At 41.4% G+C, this 24324-nt stretch overlaps 1 protein-coding gene and 2 non-coding genes across 3 annotated transcripts; 1 reads left to right on the top strand and 2 right to left on the bottom strand.

Moving 5' to 3' along the window:
• Window positions 1-12176: 12176 nt before the first annotated feature.
• On the bottom strand, window positions 12177-12292 carry trnal-caa (transfer RNA leucine (anticodon CAA)). Its single transcript has 2 exons — window positions 12255-12292; window positions 12177-12222 (listed from the first exon to the last, which is right to left on the bottom strand). It is a non-coding gene; the product is annotated as a tRNA-Leu (tRNA).
• A 1419-nt stretch (window positions 12293-13711) lies between these two features.
• trnal-caa (transfer RNA leucine (anticodon CAA)) lies at window positions 13712-13826 on the bottom strand. The gene is made up of 2 exons: window positions 13789-13826; window positions 13712-13757 (listed from the first exon to the last, which is right to left on the bottom strand). It is a non-coding gene; the product is annotated as a tRNA-Leu (tRNA).
• A 480-nt stretch (window positions 13827-14306) lies between these two features.
• On the top strand, window positions 14307-21815 carry cox7b (cytochrome c oxidase subunit 7B). Its single transcript, XM_043704938.2, has 3 exons — window positions 14307-14457; window positions 20029-20153; window positions 21602-21815. The coding sequence occupies exons 1-3, from the start codon at window positions 14421-14423 to the stop codon at window positions 21677-21679; spliced, it is 240 nt and encodes a 79-aa protein (XP_043560873.1). The 5' UTR covers window positions 14307-14420; the 3' UTR covers window positions 21680-21815.
• Window positions 21816-24324: the final 2509 nt, after the last annotated feature.

The raw sequence follows: 24324 nt of genomic DNA, 5'->3' as shown, positions 1-24324 counted from the left end.
CCACACTTTCTTTTCTTCTGCTTTGCTTAATATCTAATGCTTCTCAAACAATTTTGCATTTCTGTTGGAAGGGTATTTACCTGAACCACTAACTGTTTCTTTCGGCACAGATGCTCCCTGATTATTTCCAGTATTTTCTGAATGCACCCTCCTTTGCTTTAAATTTAGATCCTTTTGTTCTACTGATGCAATTCAATATAAAATAATGTTGTGGATTCACTATTTTGTGAATAAATTAATATTCTGTGATCATCTTCACTGCATACTTATTTTTTATAAAACTTTTCTCAAAATTCACAGCATGAAACTAGGCATCAACATAATGGGTGTTTCTTTGCACATTCTCTTATTTTCTAGCTGCTAGACCTAAACATAATATTTAAGGTGCATTCAGTTTTAAGCAAGAAACTACTGTCCTCAATGATATCTACATACATGAGAGGGATCAGGAACAGACATCCAAATTTTATTTTTCCAATCACAAGCTCAGGAGTGGAGAGTAAAATTACAGCAACCCAGCTGGTGCAACAACAGCTAATTATTTTAATTATTCAAAACATGCACTAACTCCCTGATGATCCCATTAATTAGGTTAATGTCAGGATGAGTCATAGAGTCTCGCGTCAGTGGTTCCAATCCTATTCTGTGCTGTGCTGGTTAATTACAATTCTGGAGGTAATATTGATATTGTAGATAGCCTCACTACTTCTGGATATTGAGAGTTCTATGGGCCGATATTCCTCCTCAGCCTTGGATATGTGTTGGAGTCAGATGTGCATGGGGTTGCTTCAGCAGGGTTAATGTTCCCAGCTTCTGGTAATACAGGTGACTACTCCATAACCTGCCAACACTCACAATTAAACTTCTCATCTGCTAAACAGTCACAAAGCATGAACATGACAAAGCTAAACATGAACAAAGTGGTGAAAAGCAACCAGGTCTGTACTCCAAAACAAAAATGAATGTCTTCATGAGAGAAATGTTAGATTTACTGCAAACAAAAGGGAAGATATCTTAGGAGATTCCTCAAAGGAGGTCATATGGGTATAACTGGTATAACAAAAAGCAGGCAATCACGTTGCTGGAAATTTATTATAGATCTCCAAACAGTCAGCGCAAGACAGAGGACTGATATGCAGACAAACCTCGGAGAAGTATAAATATGTAATAATAATAGTGGATTTCAATTTTCCACAAATGGGATGAATAATGGGTGAAAGGCTTAGAGGGAGTGAAATTCCTAAAATGTATCCAGGAGAGCTTTTCAAAGCCACAAATTGAAAGTCCTATAAATAAGAGATAGTGCTATACCTAATCTTATGGAACAAGTCAGACAGTGATAGATGTATCAGTGGGGAACATTTTAGTGACAGTGACCATAACTCATTAAAATTTAAGGTAGATGGGGGTAAAGGTTGTGAAATGGGGTAAGGCCAATTTTAATATGATGCAACAGAAGCTTGACAAAGTGGACTAAGAGCAGCCACATGGAGGAAAATCTACATCAGAGCTGTTGGAATCATGCAAAAAGAAAAAAATGAGATTGCAGGGGCCAACATGTTCCTGTAAAAGTAAAGGGTGGGACCAAAATGCCCAAAGAAATCTAGACATCAAGGGACAAACAGGATTAGATAAGGAAAAGGAGAAGCGTAATGCTGATATTAAGATTTGCATGTTAATGATCAATGTTTGGTCATGTTATGGACATACTTTCTGTGGCTATCAAATCTTGGAGTGTAACTCAAAGTTGGAGCCTTTGGTTCAGAGGTAGGGATATTCCCCACAGTGGCACAAGATCTCAGGAGAAAAGAAAGGAAGACAATGGGGGGATAACTGAATCATTGATTTATAGCACTCTTCCAGTAAAATTTGTCTTCAGCTAACCATTACAAGTAGTTGATCAGGTTGAAAAAGTGTTTTAAAAGACATACAGGATATTGGGTTTTTGAAAAGGACCAAGGAAACTACTCTTTTTGAGTTCTCCGCCTGAAGAAATGTTTGAACTACTGTACTGTGATCTCCACTGCAAGTAAGTCAAGTAAACAAGTCTTGCATCCATCCCATCCACAACTGGAAATTATACTATGGCATCAACCTGATGCATATTGATTATCTAACTAACCAAGCCAACCAGCTTATATGTGCATCTTCTAGCCTAGAGCTATGGATAGTGATGGTCGAGGCTCCAATTTCTTTTGGTTACTTGGCTGACCAGGAATCTCTCCCACTTTACTAGTGGCATTCATAAAAAGGATTTACAAGATGATGCTCAACCTGTTTGAGGCTCTTTGCATTATGAATGTGATTCTTTGGCCACCAAAATGTCTGGCTTAGATTCAGGGTTGATGCCTGTCATGCTCAATGAAATTGTTATAAACTACTTGTTTGTCCTAAAGGCTGTAAAGGCTTTAGGGAAGGAATAGATGAGCAGTGAACTGTCAAATGCAGCACAATCCTATTTTAAATATTCAGGTAAGGCTTCTAAGACAGCATGCAGTACCCAACAGCAATTTTAATACAGATCTGAGCAGGCAAACTAGAGTGTGTTTAGAAGAACCCAGTATATAAACAAATTAACTTGTTCCAGATTCCCTGTGAGAGACTGGAAATGAATCCCTCACTATTACCAACCTGGGGTTAACAGTTACCAGAAATTCAACTGGGCTTGCCATATTCACAACAGCAGATCAGAGGCTAAGAATACTGCAGCGGGTAACTCAGATAAGATTACAGATAACATTACAGTGTGGAAACAGGCCCTTCGGCCCAACAAGTCCACACCGACCCGCCGAAGCGAACCCACCCATACCCCTACATTTACCCCTTACCTAACACTACGGGCAATTTTGTATTGCCAATTCACCTGACCCTGCACATCTTTGGACTGTGGGAGGAAACCGGAGCACCCGGAGGAAACCCACGCAGACACAGGGAGAACGTGCAAACTCCACACAGTCAGTCGCCTGAGGCGGGAACTGAACCCGGATCTCAGGCGCTGTGAGGCAACAGTGCTAACCACTGTGCCACCGTGCCGCCCACAACTCACCTCCTGACTCAGCAAAGACGGTTCACCATCTACAAGGCACAAGTCAGGAGTGTGATGGAATACTCCCCACTTACCTGGATGCATGCGGCTCCAACAACACTCTTGAAAAAGCATCCATTAAGAGCAGCCTGCTTGATTGGCACCACATCCACACCAATGCTCAATGGCAGCAATGTGTATTATCTACATGCTGCACTGCAGAAATTCACTAAAGATCCCAATATATTACTTTCCAAACACAACCACTTTGATCAAGAAGGACAAGGACAGCCAACACATTCAAGTACCCCCCCCCTCCAAGCCACTCATTATCCTGACTCAGAAATCAATCACCATTCCTTCACTGTTGCTGGGCCAAAATCCTGGAAAACCATCCCTAAGGGCATTCTGAATCTATCTACAACACATGGACTGCAGTGGTTCAAAAATTCAATTCATCACCACCTTCTCAAGGACAGGCAATAAATGCTGGTCCAACCAGAGATGCCCATGTTTCATGAATCATTTTTCCAAAATGGTGCAGAAGCTCCATACTCCTCCTAGTGATGACATCTGACAGTACAGAAGGATTGGCTTCTTTAGATGGAACTTCAACCTTAAAAGGTTTGAGTTAGTCATTGTCTGAAATTCGTAATTCCCAAATTGCACATTACTGCCTTTAACAGATGCCACATGGTGAGAGGCAGCTTCTCCACTGCATGGAGATTTTGGATGGAACTTCAGATGCGTTTATGAAGTTGTTCATATCATTATCATATTAAGACTGAAATATTTCAACATTTTTCAATTGAAGCTCAGTTGACCAGATTTATCCAAGCAAGGGGAGAACATGCTAGATGTAGCCAGTAAGTGCTTTCACACATACACCTGGATGCAGATGCCTGCTGAGGAGACTCCATGATCAGGCACTGCTCTATGACTTGCCTCACATGGGCGAAGGATCCCATTATCAGGCCTTCAATCTTTATATACTATGATGCTCATAATCCATTATTATCAGGCCACTTCAATATACCTGCACATTCCGTGGCCAACATCTCTGTCTCAAGCCTGTCTCAGTGCTCCAGTGAGGCATAGCATAGGCTGGAAGAACAGCATCTCATTTTCTGCTTGGGGACCCTGCAACCTTCAGGACTCAATACTGAATTCAATAAATTTAGCGCCTGAACATTTTCTGCATTCTTTATCCATCCCTATGCACTGGCCTTGTCATCCTATAGACTGCTTTCATCATTGACAACCCATTTTCATCCACTACCAGTCTCCATTAACAGGTTTTCTTTCTCCCCAACTCACCATTGTCCATTCCTTTGTCTTCCCAACTGGTGTTGGCTCTCTGGATTCCAGCTCCATCTTTTGTTTACTCCTCCCCCACCCCATCTCCACCCCATTTTCGGTAAATATACCATTTGTTTTCTAGCTGAACTTGAAATATTAACTCTACTTTCTTTCCATAGATGCTGCCAGACCTGCTTAGTTTCTTCAGCAATTTTTGTTTATGAGCCTCAGAGCTTTGCTGTTCTGTTGAATGCAATGCTTTCTAGTACTTCTCCCAGCCACTTGTTTGGCTGTTGGGTGTCCAGCAGTGGCTTCTTGCTGCCAAAATTCTATTCTCACTCCTGAAGCCTGCAGTTCCTTCCCGTTGCGTTTAGATGGGAAAATGGTGTAGGTGACAAAGATTATGGTTGCAAACCAGAATCTCTGAGGACTTGTGCCATGTTATCATCAAGGCTGCAGTTTGCCGAGTGTTGGTATGACAGGAATGACAATCTAGACACATCAGATTGTACTATCCCTCATGTGGTACTAGTATGGCCAGCAGTGATACAATGTTTTGATCATTTGGCAGCATTCGCTCTGAAAGCAGAAAAAGCATAATTATTGGTTATGACTTGCATGCAGCACACAATGACCTATATATTCGGGATTATCAGAAATTACAGCATCTTGGGCATTGTTACGTGCACAGATGTTAGTATGTCATTGGTATCAGTTCATTTGTGTATTTAGTTTCTACAGTATTTTATGATTTCCAGGTTAAATAGCTACTCAACTGATTGGATGATAGAAAACAGGTGATTTGCTTTTTCAGGGCCAGGAACCTGATTACAAACTTTTAGATAGCTTGCTTCAGAATTTAACACGTTGGTAGTCAATCACCATGACCAAGATGTGTGTGAAAAATGACTGAATATGAGTGAAAATGTCTCAATAATCGACTACTTGATTAAATATTTGAACCATAAAGAGAGGAGACTCCCTGTTACTAACTTATCCACATTGTAATAGAAGTAATTTATCTGGATTTTCAAAAAGGCTTTTGGTAAAGTGTTATATCATAAACTGATGAATAAGGTCAGAGAATGGGGTGTCATAGGACAAGTGGATCGCAAGTTGACTTCCAGTTTGAAAGCAGAGAATGGTAGTAAAGGATAGTAATTCAGTGTGTAGAAAGTCAGAACTTGTGTTCCATAGGGGATCTCATTTAAGCTTACAGAACACTGAGAGACCTGAATGGAGGGGACCTTGCAGAAGATGTTTCCACTAGTAGTGGAGACTAGGACCTGAGAGCAAACTCTCAGAATGAAGGGACAACCCTTCAGGCCTAATTCTACTCTTTTATCTTATGGTCTTATGAATAATGAATAGGAAGGAACAAAGGTTTATTGGAGCACAAAGAAGCTAACCATCATACAAATAAACTAACAAATGTTGCACCACAGGTTAGTAAGGTCATTAAAAAAATCAAACACAGCACTAGGCTTTACATAGAACATATAACAGTACAGCAAAGGAACAGGACCTGCAACCCATCATGTCTGTACTGACCACAATGCTATTCTAACTTAATCCCTTTTGCCTGTACATAATCTGTATCCCTCCATTTCTTGTCTTTTCTTGCAGCTGTCTAAATGCCACTTAAGCAATGCAATCATCTCTGCTACTACCACCTCTCCTTGGCGGCATGTTCCTGTTACCTGCCACTCTCGGTATAAAAAGCTTTCCTCCCACATCTCCTTTAAATTTTTCCGCTCTCACCTTAAACCTATGCCCCCTAGTATTTGACATTTCCACCCTCATCCATACCAACTAGATATCTTAAACTAATCTAGTCCCATTTGCCAGCACTTGGGCCATATCCCTCTAAACCCTTCCTATTTATATGCTCATCCAGATGCCTTTTAAATGCTGTAATTGTACCAGCCTCTACCACTTCCTCTAGCAGCTCATTCCATATATGCACCCCACCCTCTGCGTGAAAATGTTGCCCCTTAGGTCCCTTTAAAATTTTTCTCCTTTCACCCTAAACCTGTGCCCTCTAGTTCTGGACTCCCCATCCCAGGCAAAAAACTTTGTCTATTTACCCTATCCACGTTCCTCATGATATTATAAACCTTTGTAAGGTCACCCCTCAGTCTCCGAAGCACCAGGGAAAACAGCCCCAGCCTATTCAGCCTCTCCCTATAGTTCAAACCCTCCAACCCTGGCAACATCCTTGTAAATCTTTTTGGAACCCTTTCAAGTTATATAATATCCTTCTAATAAGAGGGAGACCAGAATTGCACACAGTATTCCAAGAGTTCCAGATGGCCCTCTTTGTCCACCTCAGGCTTCCAGTTTCCTCACTAGGGCCTGCTAGGTTGACCTCAGTGACAACCTGGAATCTTGTACCAACTCCTGGCTCCTCTTCCTCAGAGAATTCACTGCAATCATTTGCAAACCTTGAAATTACGCATAGATTCATGTAAATTTTTTGAATCAAGAAATAGAGACATTGAGTTTTGCATGAGTGTCAGCATGGCTGGGTGGCCAAGACACCAGACAAAAGGAACTAAATGCCTTCCATTATAAGACTTGGGTGTTCTGGTCTCCAACTGGAGGTGTGTGTTCAAATCCTACTTGTGACATCATATTGACATCTAGAGGAATGGGATTGAAAGGTAGTGAAGCAATGCTCAATCTGTGTCCTGATCAGATCACACATAGAGTCATAGAGATGTACAGCATGGAAACAGACCCTTTGGTCCAACCTGTCCATGCTGACCAGATATCCCAACCCAATCTAGTCCCACCTGCCAGCACCTGGCCCATATCCCTCCAAACCCTTCCTATTCATATACCCATCCAAATGCCTCTTAAATGTTGTAATTGTACGAGCCTCCATCACTTCCTCTGGCAGCTCATTTCATACATGTACCACCCTCTGCGTCAACCTCCCCAAGGTCAACCCTCAGCCTCCGACGCTCCAGGGAAAACAGTCCCAGCCTGTTCAGCCTCTCCCTCTAGCTCAAATCCTCCTATCTTGGCAACATCCTTGTAAATATTTTCTGAACCCTTTCAAGTTTCACAACATCTTTCTGATAGGAAGGAGACCAGAATTGCTCGCAATATTCCAACAGTGGCCTAACCAATGTCCTGTACAGCTGCAACATGACCTCTCAACTCCTGTATTCAATACTGTGACCAATAAAGGAAAGCATACCAAATGCTTTCTTCACTATCCTATCTACCTGCGACTCCACTTTCAAGGAGCTATGAACATGCATTCCAAGGTCTCTTTGTTCAGCAACACTCCCTAGGACCTTACCATGAAGTGTATAAGTCCTACTAAGATTTGCTTTCCCAAAATGCAGCACCTCGCATTTATCTGAATTAAACTCCATCTGCCACCTCTTAGCCCATTGGCCCATCTGATCAAGATCCTGTTGTAATCTGAGGGTAACCCTCTTCACTGTCCACTACACCTCCAATTTTGGTGTCATCTGCAAACTTACTAACTTTACCTCTTATGATCACATCCAAATCATTTATATAAATGATGAAAAGTAGAGGACCCAGCACCGATCCTTGTGGCACTCCACTGATCATAAGCCTCTAATCTGAAAAACAACCCTCCACCATCACTCTCTGTTTTCCACTTTGAGCCACTTCTGTATCCAAATGGCTAGTTCTCCCTGTATTCCATGAGATCTAACCTTGCTAATCAATCTCCTCATGACTCCCCCCAACAACTTGACCACTACCAAAGTTAGGCTCACTGGTCCATAGTTCCCTGGCTTGTCCTTACCACCCTTCTTAAACAGTGGCACCACGTTAGCCAACCTCCAGTCTTCCAGCACCCCACCTGTGACTATCGATGATACAAATATCTCAGCAAAAGGCCCAGCAATCACTTCTCTAGCTTCCCACAGAGTTCTAGGGTACACCTGATCAGGTCCTGAGAGTTTATCCACCTTTATGCGTTTCAAGACATCCAGCATTTCCTCCTCTGTAATATGGGCATGTTGCAAGGTGTCACCATCTATTTCCCTACATTCTATATCTTCCATATCCTTTCCCACAGTAAATACTGATGCAAAATACTCATTTAGTATCTCCCCCATTTTCTGCAGCTCCACACAAAGGCTGCCTTGCTGATCTTTGAAGGGCCTTATTCTCTCCCTTGTTTCCCTTTTGTCCTTAATGTATTTGTAAAAATCCTTTGAATTCTCCTTAATTCTATTTGCCAAGCTATCTCATGTCCCGTTTTTGCCCTCTGATTTCCCACTTAAGTATACTCCTACTGCCTTTATACTCTTCTAAGAGTTCACTTGACCTATCCTGTGTATACCTTACATATGCTTCCTTCTTCTTCTTAACCAAACCCTCAATTTCTTTAGTCATCCAGCATTCCCTGTACCTACCAACCTTTCCTTTCATCCTAACAGGAATATACATTCTTTGATTCTCGTTATCTCATTTCTGAAGGCTTCCCATTTTCCAGCCATCCCTTTACCTGCGAACAACTGCACCCAATCAGCCTTTGAAAGTTCTTGCCTAATACCGTCAAAATTGGCCTTTCTCCAATTTAGAGCTTCAACTTTTAGATCTGGTCTATCCTTTTCCACCACTATTTTAAAACTCATAGGATTATGGTCGCTGGCCCCAAAGTGCTCCCCCACTGATGCCTCAGTCACCTGCCCTGCCTTATTTCCCAAGAGTAGGTCAAGTTTTGCACCTTCTCTAGTAGATACATCCACATATTGAATCAAAAACTTTTCTTGTACACACTTAACAAATTCCTCTCCATCTAAACCCTTAACACTATCCAGTCCAGTCTATGTTTGGAAAGTTAAAATCCCCTACCATAACCACCCTATAATTCTTACAGATAGTTGAGATCTCCTTACAAGTTTGTTTCTCAATTTCCCTCTGACTATTAGGGGGTCTATAATACAATCCCAATAAGGTGATCATCCCTTTCTTATTTCTCAGTTCCACCCAAATAACTTCCCTGGATGTATTTCGGGGAATATCCTCCCTCAGCACAGCTTAATATACTGTGTGCAGTTTTGGTAAGCATACCTATAAAATATGCGTAGAGGTGGAGAAAATATTTACAAAACTAATACCAGAAATGTGTGGGGACTGTATCAGTTAAGAATTGACGCATTTGATTTCCTTTGTTTGAGAAAGATAATTTGAGGTGTTGAAAGTTATAAAGAATTGAAATTTTGGTTGCAGAATGCAGGTGGGGGCACATACAACTGGTACTGAATGCCTTGTCCACTAACAAAATAGTCTTCTTGATAGACTAGGGAGTCAAGGTTAATGACAGCAAAAAAAGAAAATGAAACTGAGGCAACTTCAGAACAATGATCTCATTGAAAAATGAAGCAGGCTCAAATAGCATAATTATTACTTTTGCAGCAGTGGTATCTGCAGTACCCCTTGTGGACACAACTTCTCACTTTCTACACTCTGAATAACTACCCTGTACTGCCATTCTTGGCTTTCTGATATGAAGCTAGCTAGCAATCCATTCTGCGACTTGTCCCCTGACTCCACATGCCCTGACCATATTTGTCAGTTTATTATGACCTCTTAAGTCCTATGTTCGATGTTCCTGAACCCTTGCAAGTATTTTATCTGCATTCAGCGAGACATTAGTACCTTACTCGCCAATGGCCAATCAAAGCTCTTAACTGACCAATTAATACGGGCACTTTTGCTGTTGCAGGTGAATCAGATGCTAAATGTCCACGTTTCCCAATAAACTGGCAACAGTTGACTGCGCTTGGGGCAGGATATATTGTGCATCCTGGCAGACCGCTCTGCTCATCAAAAGCATCCACAATGTTTCTCCAATGACATTAAATATTGTTGTGTAACAGCGTTATATGAGAAGCTGCTGTCTTAACCATTTGGACAACATGGTTGTTTTTTTAATTACAAAATAATATTGATAATAAAATTTTCTGATTCAATACTAAAAGAGAGCAACAGATGTCAGCAGACTTGAACAGATGTCCATGATGTGTCAGACGGATTGCCATCTTTGTCCACCCCAGACCTCCGGCCTCCTCACTAGGGCCTGCTAGAATGACCTCAGTGACACCCTGGAATCTTGTTCAGATCAGAGTGGTGCTGGAAAAGCACAGCAGGTCAGGCAGCATCCAAGGAGCAGGAAAATCAACATTTCGGACAAAAGCCCTTCATCAGGAAAGATCCTGCTCCTCGGATGCTGCCTGACCTGCTGTGCTTTTCCAGCACCACTCTGATCTAAACTCTGGTTTCCGGCATCTGCAGTCCTCACTTTTGCCCCCTGGAATCTTGTATCAACTCCTGGCTCCTCTTCCTCAGCGTACTCACTGCAGTCATTTGCAAACTTTGAAATTATGTTTTTTTTAAATCAAAGTGCAGGGAGACATCTTGTTGAGATTTTAAAATATTTTTTATTAGATTTCCTGTAGCGTGGAAATAGACCCTTCGGCCCAACAAATCCATAACAATCCTCCAAAGAGTAACCTACTCACCCTTTGACTAATACACCTAACAACCATGGACAGTTTAGCGTGGCCAATTCATCTAACCTGCACATCTTTGTGGGAGGAAATCACAGTACCTGGACTAAGCATATGCCGGCAGGGGGAGAATGTACAAACTCCACACAGACAGTTGTCCAAGGCTGGAATTGAACCCAGGACCATGGCACTGCAAAGTAACAGTAGTAACCACTGAGCCCCATCCTGCTAGTGAAAGAAGAAGGAATGGGGCAGAGCAAGGTAATCAGAAAATGATAAGATACTGGCAGACAGAATGGGGACACATTTCCCATGTGAGGTACCATCTTCTGAAAGACACATATCAGAAATGGGATTTGAACTCACACCTCCAGTTAGAGACCAGAACACCCAGCCTTTATGTGGAAAGATTTAATTCCTTGAAACTGGCACCTTAGACCACTTGGCCATTCTGATAACTGTTGAAAGGCTTCTTCTCCCATGCTCTCAGTATTGCAGAATGTTTGAATCAAACACTTGCTCATTCCTGAAGAAGGGTTTACATCCGAAACATCGATTCTCCTGCTCCTCGGATGCTGCCTGGTCTGCTGTGCTTTTCCAGCACCACATTTTTCAATTCTGGTACTCGAGCATCTGCAGTCCTCACTTTCTCCTAGTCAAACACTGTTGCTGCCAACCCTCCATTCATTGTAGATTATCTGTTTATCTATGTCCAGAGTATCCACCAATTTTGATGTTTTCCCCGTTATCTTGAATTCTCGAGCTGCTGAATAATTAAATGTTGTGTAATCTCAACAACTCTTGAGTTTCAACTGGACCGTGTATTTGAGGATTATTTTTGATACTTATGGGGTATGTTCGAGGGCAAGATTAGTGGTGGGAACGAAGTGGACGCGGTGAGAGAATATTCTTAACACTGTATCTTGTGTTGATGTGCACTGAACGCCGCGGAATGGGACCGGGCTGAGGATCGCCTTCTAACGTGATATATATGGAAAATGGATTATTTTCGGTCAAATGTTAGGGTCAAGTTTTGCACCTGATCAACCATTTCTCGTAAAACCAGGGACAGAAGCTATAATTTTCCAGCACAGTAACAGGTCCTTCGATCATAATATCAGTTCTTAAATTTTAAATTGTTCAACTTGGAAGTTGAATTTGGAGAACTGCAAACCTCTTGTGAAAAAAACGAAGTGTTCTTCATGCTTACATTATGGCTTAGAAAGAACAAGGAATGGTGAGAATGGAGCAGAGGAAGGTAACCAGAAATTGGGAGATGAGGTGACACTGGCAGACAGACTGGGGACACATTTCCCATGTGAGGTACCATCTTCTAAAAGGTACAATGTCAGAAGTGGGATTCGAACCCACGCCTCCAGTTGGAGACCAGAACACCCAGCTTTTCTGCGGAAGGATTATAATTCCTTGAGTCTGGCGCCTTAGACCACTCGGCCATCCTGACACATACTTAACCACTGTTTTACCTGATATTGACAGACTTGCAAGTTGCTTCTTTTCTGCCATTGTTTATGTAGCAATAATTGTTCTGTAAATGAAACGAGTATTTTAAAAGTACTCCACAAATGTAAAGGACAGGATCGTTACGGTTTAAAGAGGGCGATCGTCTGATACATTATGGATATATTTTCGAGTCTGCTGACTCCTGTTGCTCTCTTTTGGTACTGGATAAGAAAATATTATTAAAAAACAACCATGTTGCCCAAATGGTTAAGAAAACAGCTACTTATGTGATACGATAATATTTAAAGTCGTTAATTATTTGTAATTTAATTGCTTTCATTCTTTTTTCAAGGTGATTTTACTTATTAAACCACATTTCAAAAATTTCTATGACTCTGATTATACAAATTCAAGCTCATAATGCAGCCACCCTGTCTACTGGTTTTCAGTGTATTGGTCTTTTTCCTCAAAACTTGATAAACAAGGTATTTCATTGGTAACTGGAAACTGGAACCTGTTGCAACAAATAACAGTCGCTGTCATCTACGCTGAGACTGGAAAACAGTGAAAGATGGATTTAAGAATAGGTTTCAACTGGACAAGTTTATAAAATGCCTTAAGAGAAAGATAAATCGAAAATAACTTTGCACCTCAAATTCATTAGAAGTAATCTTTGGGTTGCTTTCATGTTTAGTGATGATTACCATCATTTTCAAGATGTGGAGGAGCCGGTGTTGGACTGGGGTGGACAAAATTAAAAATCACACAACACCAGGCTACAGTCCAACAGCTATTGCTTCCAAATAAACCTGTTGAACTATAATGAGGACTGTAACCTGGTGTTATGTGATTTTTAACTTCATAATTTTTAATACAGATATACGGCAGACAGAAACTCGGTATATTTTATTACAAAATACTCCACAAGTTGGACCGGAAACCTGGCCTTGAAATTGGGCTTGGGATGTTTGTAAAATGAAATTCCTGAGGAGTTAACACTCTTTACTCCTAACCAGATCATTTGGATATTATTTGTTTTGGTTCTGGCTCTTTCCTTTTTTAATCGCGTGTCTAGGGTCACTTGAAATTCTACACACTTACTCCTTTCTCTAAACCTTGCTGTGCGTAGCAGCAGAACAAGATAGTTAGTCCTAATGTAATTTCTATACTAGTGATTGGGGAATAAAGGGTGTCTTTTCGGACTGGGAAGCGGAAGGATAAGCGTAACCTCGTGAAACCGGTGGCACGTTACTCTACAATAACGCAATAACGATTAGATTAGGGACAGCCTCATCATACCGCTCAGCCTCAATTTATATGCCATGAAAAGGTTAATATTTGTGCCGAATATGTGTTGGTTAATTTTCAGATACATTCAGGACAAAGATGCATTTTGAAAATCAAATGGGAATAAAAAACGTGTCAGAAGTGGGATTCGAACCCACGCCTCCAGTTGGAGACCAGAACACCCAGCCTTTATACGGAAGGACTTTACTCCTTGAGTCTGGCGCCTTAGACCACTCGGCCATCCTGACACCAATGAAAGACCTGTCGACTGTTCCCTAGATAAAGTAGAAAGGGAAGTCTGTTTTTCTTTTGTTCTATTCACCGTTTTTGTTGTATTTCCTTTCATTTCTCGCATGGGATTTTTATTTTTGGTAGTCGCAGCAGCCGATCCTCCGACAGAAATGCTGCAGTGGTTCCTTAATTCAAAATAATCTGCGGCACATAGAATGCTTAGAATCCCTTAACTCCTGTGAACCTCAAACATTTAATACGAATATTATTCGTAGTATTACGCTGTAGTTGAGAAAATGCGCCAAACGCTAAATATTGATGGAAGATTCTAGCTGGGAGCGGGGCCACACTGCATTCTGGGAGCTGTAGTTCCGTTGCAGTTGTGCGCATGCGTTCCCCTCCTTCAAAAAGGTTCCCCTCTCTAATGACATTTTTTACAATATGCGCTCTCCGTCTTTTTATTTCATCGATTTAAATTACAAATCGTGATAGGTAGTTGGTTTAGTTGTTTTTTAAATACTGCTTCGTCAAAAGTCGGGATGCTAGCGCAGGCGCGGTGTTGTGTGGCCGCCATTTTGTTTTCCTGAAGGGTAAACGGACGCGTTGAAGAGATGGTGCCTTTGAGCAGGAGCCTTCTCTCCCTCACGGGTAAATAAATGTCTGTCTGGTGTCCATGTCTGGCTCCTGCTGCGGCCGTTTCACCTACTTTCAAGCTTTAACTTGTACTTGTCAGGGTTCTCGGTTTTTGTCCATGGGGCAATCAGACGGAGGCGTAAGGGTGGCGGCGGACAGGCGGATGCGCGGAAGGTGACCCTGTGATTGAAGTAACTGAAAGGAAGCCACTCCATGCTTCAGAAATGTAGGGTCCCGCAAAATAATCTCGGCTGGATATGTAATGTGAATGGAGTGTTTTTCTGTTTCTCCGTCATTTTCTAATGAATTAATTAATCCAACTATCTCGACATTTCCTGTGCATTTAAAGCATCCAAATTGCAATTTGTTTACCCTTTTGTGTATCTTCTAAGTAGAGGAATATTTGACGTATTGGATTAGCTCTCCAGATTGATTTCGGTGTCAAGATTTATGTTAGTCCGTTTGGTTTGTTCACTCAAATTCCAGCAGTCCTAAGTCCTAACTTTGCATCACAGCATCTCTAACAATTACGTTTAGTTTGTAAGACACTATCTTTTGCAGTACAGTCCCACCTGTGTGAATGTATGTTTCTTCATGTTTTCCAACATCTCCCTTTTTTCCAGTCCCTAAGTGCAGCTTTGGGTATATTATTTCCTCTAGGATGTTTCTTCTCTTGGAAAGCTAGACTTTGGTCCCCTACCTTGATATATTTGAAAAGGTTATTCAGTGGGTTGCTTCCTCAGTCGTCATGTAACCGTAGGCATTTGAAATGACCAAAAGTCATGCTTGTTTTTATCAATTGATTTTTGAAGATGATCCTTGAGGCGCAATTGTCAAAGACCAGCCTAAACTCATGTACTATGGTTACTGCAGCCATGTATTATCATGCCTGTAGTCATAATTTTAAGTTGGAAGTTGCAAGAGCTACAACTGATTTTATCAAAGATGGGAATTTTAATGCTTACCAGTTATGTTCACATTTCTGGTCAATGATTTTATATTTCTGAAATGTTCGTCTTTCACATTTTGCTGTCAGATCATCTGAGTGGCAACCTTTTTCATTGTTCTTTAAAGCTGTATTTTAGAAGCAACATTATGAAGCTTATCTGTTTAGCATTTCTTTCAAGGTTATTCACCATCTTTAAGTTAATTTATTCCCTATTCAAATTCCTTTTAAAATTCTGATCTCTTCCTCTCTCTGCAGCAGTAATGCTGTATTCAGCACTCAGTTATGCATCCCTGATGTATGGTATGCTTTTCACTAACTCGGTACATGTGACAACAATAAATCAATCAAATTGAATTTCACCTTTTTTGCCAGGACACAATTCAACAGTTTCTAGATTGTTGTATAGAGACCAATGTTAGAGGTGTAATAAGAGTTGACTAGGGGTAGGGCGTAGCTCTTCAATTCTGTAGATGTGGTATTATCAGTGTGTTAAATCTTGCACTATCCAGTAGCTTTTTTGTTATAAAGTAGAGTGAAGTACATTGACTGAAGACTGGCACTTGTCTCAGGATTCTGGATCAGTGGTGCTGGAAGAGCACAGCAATTCAGGCAGCATCCGACGAGCAGCAAAATCGACGTTTCGGGCAAAAGCCCTTCATCAGGAATAGCACAGCAATTCAGGCAGCATCCGACGAGCAGCAAAATCGACGTTTCGGGCAAAAGCCCTTCATCAGGAATAAAGCTTTATTCCTGATGAAGGGCTTTTGCCCGAAACGTCGATTTTGCTGCTCGTCGGATGCTGCCTGAATTGCTGTGCTCTTCCAGTACCACTGATCCAGAATCTGGTTTCCAGCATCTGCAGTCATTGTTTTTACCTCCTTTTTAACTTGTCTCAGGAGGCAATCAAGTTGGCACTTCACTGAAGCAAGGTTCAAACTCCTTAACCTGTGTTTTGTGTTGAGATGCTGGTCTTTTCCATCATTGAGGGTGGAACCATTGGTGGAGCTGCTACCTTCTGTTTAATTGTCCACCACCATCATCATGATTCAATGTGGCAAGACTACACAGCTTCTATCTGACCGATGATTGAGAGGCTGGTCTGTCATTCTGTCGATCATATTGTTTGGAATGTATATTGTCCTTCTAGTAGCTTCACTAGATTGACATCACACTTTGGTGTTCCAAGCATGAACTCCTGCACAGTTTGTAGAACCAGTGTTGATACCGTGGCATTGATAGTAATGCTAGACTGAGGGATGTGCCTTACGATGAGGTTACAGGTTGTGATTGAGTAGATGATTGTTGTTACTAATGATCCATAGCGCCTCATGGAGCGACTGTTCTCGATCTGTTCTGTTTAGCAAAGTGGTAGTGCTACATAACAAAATGGAACACCACCTCAATGTAAAGAAAGGATATAGAGTCAAAGAGATGTACAGCATGGAAACACACCCTTCGGTCCAATCCGTCCATGCCGACCAGATATCCCAACCCAATCTAGTTCCACCTGCCAGCACCCGGCCCAGATCCCTCCAAACCCTTCCTATTCATATACCCATCCAGATGCCTCTTAAATGTTGCAATTGTACCAGCCTCCACCACTTCCTCTGGCAACACATTCCATACACGTACCACCCTCTGTGTGAAAAAGTTGCCCCTTAGGTCTCTTTTATATTTTTCCCCTCTCACCCTAAACCTATGCCCTCTAGTTCTGGACTCCCCAATCCCAGGAAAAATACTTTGCCTATTTATCCTATCCATGCCCCTCATAATTTTGTAAACCTCTATAAGGTCACCCTTCAGCCTCTGACGCTCCAGGGAAAACAGCCCCAGCCTGTTCAGCCTCTCCCTCTAGCTCAGATCCTCCAACCCTGGCAACATCCTTGTAAATCTTTTCTGAACCCTTTCAAGTTTCACAACATCTTTCCGATAGGAAGGAGACCAGAATTGCATGCAATATTCCAACAGTGGCCTAATCAATGTCCTGTACAACCGCAACATGACCTCCCAACTCCTGTACTCAATACTCTAACCAATAAAGGAAAGCCTTCTTCACTATCCTATCTACCTGCGACTCCACTTTCAAAGAGCTATGAACCTGCACTCCAAGGTCTCTTTGTTCAGCAACACTCCCATCTTGACCATTTGTATTAGAAATGTTTCATAGATTAGTTATGGTATATCTGTCTTGTTTATGAAGCATGGGTCTCATCTGCTCTTGTAAATTATGGTTCCTCGAGTAGCTGTGGAAGAAAAATAGTTTTGTTGCACATTGGTTATATTGCATTTGTGATTGTGGATCGACCACTCTAATAACTATTTGAAGGGCTTCTGCTAAAAGGCCAACAGACTTTGTCCTAATTTATTATTAGAATAGCAAACTTGATAGAATTGCCAGCACTGACCATTGAGATAAGTCGAAACAGAATGTGATTATTTTGCACTGCGTAATTTGCTGCTGTGCAGATATGCAGTGAAGCTCATTATGCTACTGGCAATTGCATAGAATCGTCGAAAATAGGACTGAGTAGGCCATTTGTCCCTTTGAACCTATTTCACCATTCCACATGAGCATGGCTAATTATTCACTTCCCTACCCTGCTGCTGCTTTCTCCCCATGCTTGGATCCCTTAAGTCCAAAGAACTATCTCTTTCAAAATAGTTGGCCTGAACCCCTTTCTCTGGAGAATTTCACAGGCTGGCCACTCTGGATGAAGACATTTATCTTTGCCCAAATCCTAAATGGCCTACCCCACATCCTTACACTATGACCATCATTCTGGACTCTTGGTATACAAGAACATCTTTTATTCATATCAAGTCAGTGTGAACCAGAAATTACAGGTAACAAAGTGTAGACCTTATGAAAGCTGTATATTTGAACACCATGGAAACAGTATAATGATTTTTGCTAAGTCCAGTTGCGTCTAACTTTCAGGCAGACCATGAATTGCAAATGGGCTCCATTCTTGAGAATGTTCACAAGTTGATTATGACAGGTGGGAACACAAACTTCAGTTCCAGCCTCTACTCCTTTAAGAGGGATAGGGTTGTCCTTAAGCCATACCAGCCTCATGTTTTTGGACCCAGTGCCAAAAGGTGTATGGTCACTCAGCAGCACAGCACGAAGCTGCACCTCACTATCAGTTACATTAATGACAGCACAAAGTTTCTGAGCTACCTGTAATCCTGAGCTCAATTACCAGCCTGATTGAATTTTAACCCCTTGGTGTTTGACAGCACTGGTCAGTACGCAGCACAGTGGAAGGGGGAAACAAGTGAATAAAGAGGGGTTTGGTTCTCAAAATGAAATCAATGTAATCAGGCCCAATCTTAGTGGCGCATTGAAACCTGGAAGGAGTAAAGCAGAGCAATATCATATTTAAAGCAATACAAAATGTCAACAAATGCTTCCTTATTTAGGAAATACAAATACTTTGTCTAGTAACATCTATTTCCTAAATAAGGAAGCATTTGTTGACATTTTGTATTGCTTTCAGTATAAGTATGATATTGCTCTGCTTTACTCCTTCCAGGTTTCAATGCGCCACTTAGATCGGGCCTGATTACATTGATTTCATTTTGAGAACCAAACCCCTCTTTATTCACTTGTTTCCCCCTTCCACTGTGCTGCGTACTGACCAGTGCTGTCAAACACCAAGGGGTTAAAATTCAATCAGGCTGGTAATTGAGCTCAGGATTACAGGTAGCTCAGAAACTTTGTGCTGTCATTAATGTAACTGATAGTGAGGTGCAGCTTCGTGCTGATGTGCTGCTGAGTGACCATACACCTTTTGGCACTGGGTCCAAAAACATGAGGCTGGTATGGCTGAAGGACAACCCTATCCCTCTTAAAGGAGTAGAGGCTGGAACTGAAGTTTCTGAGTAGAAAGAAGAAAAATGAAAATATAGTAACAAGGATGTTGCCAGGGTTAGTGTTTTGAGCAATAGGGAGAGGCTGAATGGGCTGGAGCTATTTTCCTTGGAGTCTTAGGCTGAGGGGTGACGTTATAGAGGTTTATAAAATCATGAGGGGCATGCATAGAGTAAATAGACAAGATCTTTTCCCCAGGCTAGGGGAGTCCAAAACTAGAGAGCATAGGTTTAAAGGGAGAGATTTAAAAGCGACCTAAGGGATAGCTTTTCAACACAGAAGCTGGTGTGTATATGGAATGAGCTGCCAGAGGAAATAGTGGCGGATGGGACAATTGCAACACTTAAAAAGCATCTGGATGGGTATACGAATAGGAAGGTTTTAGAGGGATTTGGGCCAAATACAGGCAAATGGAACTAGATTTATTTAGAACACCTGGTCAGCATGGACAAGTTGGACTGAAGGGTTCATTTTTGTATATCTGACTCCAAAAATATTGTTTTGTTGACTGTTGTGTTGACTTCAGTTTGGTGATATCTGTAATATCTGCTAAATCCATCTTGCCACATCTGTAGTTTAGAGTTGGTAATTCATTCTGAATCCTACATTTTATGTGGTACCTGCAATGCAGCTGAAATGTAGTATTCTAAAATTCACATGAATGCACTCTCTCTGGCTGTCGAATTTAACAATCATATCTTTGAAGTTGAATAATTGCAGTTAAAAAGAATTTGGTTTTTATTGTTGATCTTTTTATGTTTAGGTCGATGCATTCGCCAAATTGCAACAAGACAAGCTCACCACAAGACTGGTCCTAACTTCCATGATAAATATGGCAACGCTGTCCTTTTGGGAGGGCTAACATTCTGTGTTGTAGTTTGGAGCTATGTAAGTTTTTTTTAACTTAATGATCTTCTATTTGCTTTTTTCCACATTTTCAAAATCAAATAACAGACATCATTCAAGTCAAAACTGGTCTGTTAGGTCACTATCACTACTAATAAACTGGTGATGTGGTAGGTACTATTTTATGGCAACTCAGCAGCACAGACATGGAATGTGTCCCTTGCTTGTGAAATTGGTGCTGAAGCAACGGCAGCATTTCAAAAAATTCAACCTACTTTGAGAGATTTGCCTCATGATGGATATTTGTCTGACTTCAAAACATTTCTAACAATATTCTATCTTTGTTCTGATGTAACTATTAGATACCGATTATAAGCTGAGGGAAACTCTGGAGGGTGTCTACAAGATTTTCCATGTCTGAAAGAGTTGTTCCATCCATTAAAAAATTGTTGATACCTTCTTCACTAAAATGCAGATGACGTTCTCCCTGCAAGCTAAATTAAATTGGCAGAGCTTGGACCGTAAACTGGACAGCAGTTTAATCAAGAACTTCTGACTTGATATGAAGCATTAAGTCCCAAATAAGCACTTGTCTGTCTTATCTGGAATTTCAGTCTTCCTAATTAAGCCTTTTAAAGATTTATGGTGGGAATCGGACCCAAGGCCTGTTCTGTCTTTTTGTTAATCATGGTTGATCTATATCTAAGTTCTAGCTGCTGTCATTTGTTTTCTTTAATACTGTTCTCCAGCATTTTCTGTTTCGGATTTCCAGCATTTGCAATATTTTGTTTTAATTGTTCTCGTAGGTCTGTAATGCTCCCCTTCATGGCCATTATATCTTTTCTAAGGTGTGGTGCTCAGAACTGTTCAATTTGCTATCGTAGATGGCTGGTGGAGGCCTGGTCACACATTTAAGCATATTTTTAAAATGTTGAATTTTGATATTAAAGGCATCAGAAGGTATAGAAAGAAAGCAGGAATATGGCATTGAGAAAAGATTAGCCACGATTGTATTGAATGGCAGGGCTAGCTTGAAGAGCTAAATGGGCCTACTCCTAGTATCTGTGAACTGAATGCAGTATTCTAAATAAGGTATAACCATTGCTTTGTATTCCTGTCCCCTTGCCCAATGTTCTGATCGTCACTTAATCTAAGAAAATAAATCACAGAAATTGCTGGCAAATTTCAGCAGGTCTGGCAGCATTTGTGAAGAGAACTCCATTAATGTTTCAGGTCTGGTAACCCTTCCTCAGAAATCCTTTCTCTTCGCTACCAGACCTGCTGAATATTTCCAGCAATTTCTGATTTACAGCATCTGCAGTTCTGAGTTTTTATTTAATAAAATAAATGAACTCCCTTTTGAGCTGTAATCTATCTGTGGATTAGTTCCCAGCTCTGTTGCTACAGTTCTTTCCTATTAGAAAGACTTGAATTCAACTAGTTACATAGTGTAGTAATTTGTTTGCTTACATGCTTCTGTTTGTATGTAGGTTTCGACACAGACTGGCATAACATGGAACTTATCTCCTGTTGGCAAGATCACCCCTCAAAAATGGAGAGAGGACTAGATGAATGGATCAAGTGTTTGCAAAATAGGAGTACGGAGCCTGAATTGCGTATTAGTCTCAAGGCTCATTCCTTCTGCTGTAATGATTACCTATGTAAACTGGATTTCATAGTAAGTCAATAAATAATAGAAATTTGTATGTTGTGCTCTTTTTGAGGTTGGAGTAGAGCAGGCTTTCGGGGAGGTTGAATGGATAGGTTTGCTCAGCAGTGAAGATGAGTTTAAGTTTTCTGATGAAGGGCTCTTCAATTATCCTGCTCTTCAGATGCTGCCTGACCTGCTGTGCTTTCCAGCACCACAATTTTGACTCTGATCTCGAGCATCTGCAGTCTTCACTTTCTCCATCAGTGAAGATGTATATTTAACAGCTTGTGTAAGATTCACACTTGAGAAGGTTGCTAGGAATGTAGATTGAAACAAAATAAACAAAATATAGTTATGGTGGGGAAGCCAAAAATACTATATAACTGATTTTTAAAGTAAATGTATTAAAACAGAAAATATAGACAATATAAAGCAGGGTTCAGATATGTAGAGCAAAGAAAATGGGCAACCATGCAAAAGTCTATCTTGAGATTAGTGCAAGAGGTTAGGATTTGAAAGTTCTGATATGGATTCAAAAGCCTTTGTTGGAGGACACTGAATCTGGGAATATGGTCTATTAAAATTTTTGAATTGTCAACATGCACTCCCTTCACGTCACTTCACAGTGACAGCATTGTATGTTGTCTATAAGTGCACTACCATAATTCAGTAGGCTTCTCTGGCATCTTCCTAACTGTGACCTCTCTTCCTTTGAAAGACAAGGGCAGCAGATACATGAGAATACATAGAAAAGTACTGCACAGAACAGGCCCTTCGGCCCACTATGTTGTGCCGAGGATTGTTCCTATGTACCCCTCAATTCACTGCTGTCCATATGTATGTCCAACAGTCTGCTTCCACCACCACTGCTGGCAACACATTCCATGCATTCACAACTTAAAGAATCTTCTTCTGACATCTCTATACCTTAACTGACCCTTCATGCCAGTCAGTCCTGCTCTGGGGAAAAGTCTCTGGCTATTGACTCTATCCATGCCCCTCATTACCTTGTGTATATCGATCAGATCACCTCTCTTCCTACTCCTCCTCCTCTCCAGAGAGAAAAGTCTTAGCTTAGTCAACATCTCTTCATAAGACAAGCCATCCAGACCAGGCAGACTCCTGAAAAACTATCTTTGCACCCTCAAGCCTCTGTATCTTTCCTGTAATAGGGTGACCAGAACTGGACACAATATTCCAAGTGTGGTCTCACCAGGGTCTTGTAGAGTTGTAGCAAAACCTCGCAGCTCTTAAACTTGATTCCTCCTGTTAATGAAAGCCAAAACACCATATGCTTTCTTAACAACTCTATCCATTTGGGTGGCAACTTTGAGGGATCTGTGCACTTGAACACCAAGATCCCTCTGTTCCTCCACACTGCCAAGAATCCTGTCTTTAATCCTATATTCAGCATTCAAGTTCAACCTTCCAAAATGCATCACTTTGCATTTATCCAGTTGAACTCCCATCTGCCATTTCTCAGCCCAGCTCTGCATCCTGTCTATGTCGAGCTGCAGCCTACAATAGCCCTCAATACTATCGGCATCCCTAGCCCTTGTGTCATCTGCAAATTTACTAACCCCCCACCCCCCACTTCCTCATCAGTCATTTATTAAAAACTCCAAACAGCAAGGGCCCAAGAACACAGCCCTGTGGGACACCACTCACCACTGACCTCCAGCAGAATTTTTTCCATCTACAGCCACTCTCTGCCTTCTGTCAGCCAACCAATTCTGAATCCAGACAGTCAAATCTCCCTGTATCCCATACCTCCTGGCTTTATGAATGGGCCTACTGGGTGAACCTTATCAAATACCTTGCTGAAGTCAATTTACACCACATCCACTGCTCGACCTTTGTCGACCTGTCATGTTACCTCCTCAAAGAACTCAAAGATTTGTGAGGCATAACCTGCCCCCTCAAAGCCATGCTGACTGCCTTTAATCACGCTATGCTTCTCCAAATAGTCATACATCCAATCCCTCAGAATTCTTTCCAAAACCTTGCTGACTACAGCCATAAGACTGACTAGTCTGTAATTGCCAGGGATTTCCCTATTCCCCTTGAAAAGAAGAACAGCATTTGCCTCTCTTCAATCCTCTGGTATGACTCCTGTGGAGAGTGAGGAAGCACCAGCAGCTTAGCAACCTCATTTCTCGCTTCCCTGAGCAACCTAGGATAAATCTGGTCTGGCTTGGGGACATAACGATCTTAATGTCTGCCAAAATTTCCAGTGCATCAGCTTCATGAATATTGATCTGTTCAAGCCTGTTTCCCAGCTCCTCAAAGTTCTCGTTCACAATAAGGTCTCTCTTTCATGAAAACTGAAGCAAAAGGTTCACTTGGGGCTTCCCTTATCTGCTAAGACTCCACGCACAAGTCCCCTCCGCTATCCCTGATCAGCCCTACCTTCTCCCTGATAATTCTCTTATTCCTCACGTATGAGTAAAATGCCTTTGGGTTCTAATCCTTCCTGCCAAATTTTTCTTTCCCTGTCCTGGTTCTCCTCAGTCCATTTCTGAGCTCCTTTCTAGTAAGCCTGTAATCCTCTAAGGCTGTGCT

Source organism: Chiloscyllium plagiosum, unplaced genomic scaffold (assembly GCF_037043375.1).
Source record: "Chiloscyllium plagiosum isolate Xiang-an unplaced genomic scaffold, Cpla_swu_hap1 HiC_scaffold_11, whole genome shotgun sequence".
Taxonomy (NCBI): domain Eukaryota; kingdom Metazoa; phylum Chordata; class Chondrichthyes; order Orectolobiformes; family Hemiscylliidae; genus Chiloscyllium; species Chiloscyllium plagiosum.
Note: the sequence above shows the minus strand (reverse complement) of the source record. Positions and strands in the feature narration are given on the sequence as shown.

What these genes read in the sequence shown, in the direction of transcription:
- cox7b (XM_043704938.2), top strand. Translation starts at nt 14,421, where the DNA reads ATGGTGCCTTTGAGCAGGAGCCTTCTCTCCCTCACGG. An exon ending in GAGCCTTCTCTCCCTCACGG is followed by an intron (nt 14,458 to 20,028) that starts GTAAATAAATGT and finishes TTTTATGTTTAG; the next exon opens with GTCGATGCATTCGCCAAATT. An exon ending in GTGTTGTAGTTTGGAGCTAT is followed by an intron (nt 20,154 to 21,601) that starts GTAAGTTTTTTT and finishes GTTTGTATGTAG; the next exon opens with GTTTCGACACAGACTGGCAT.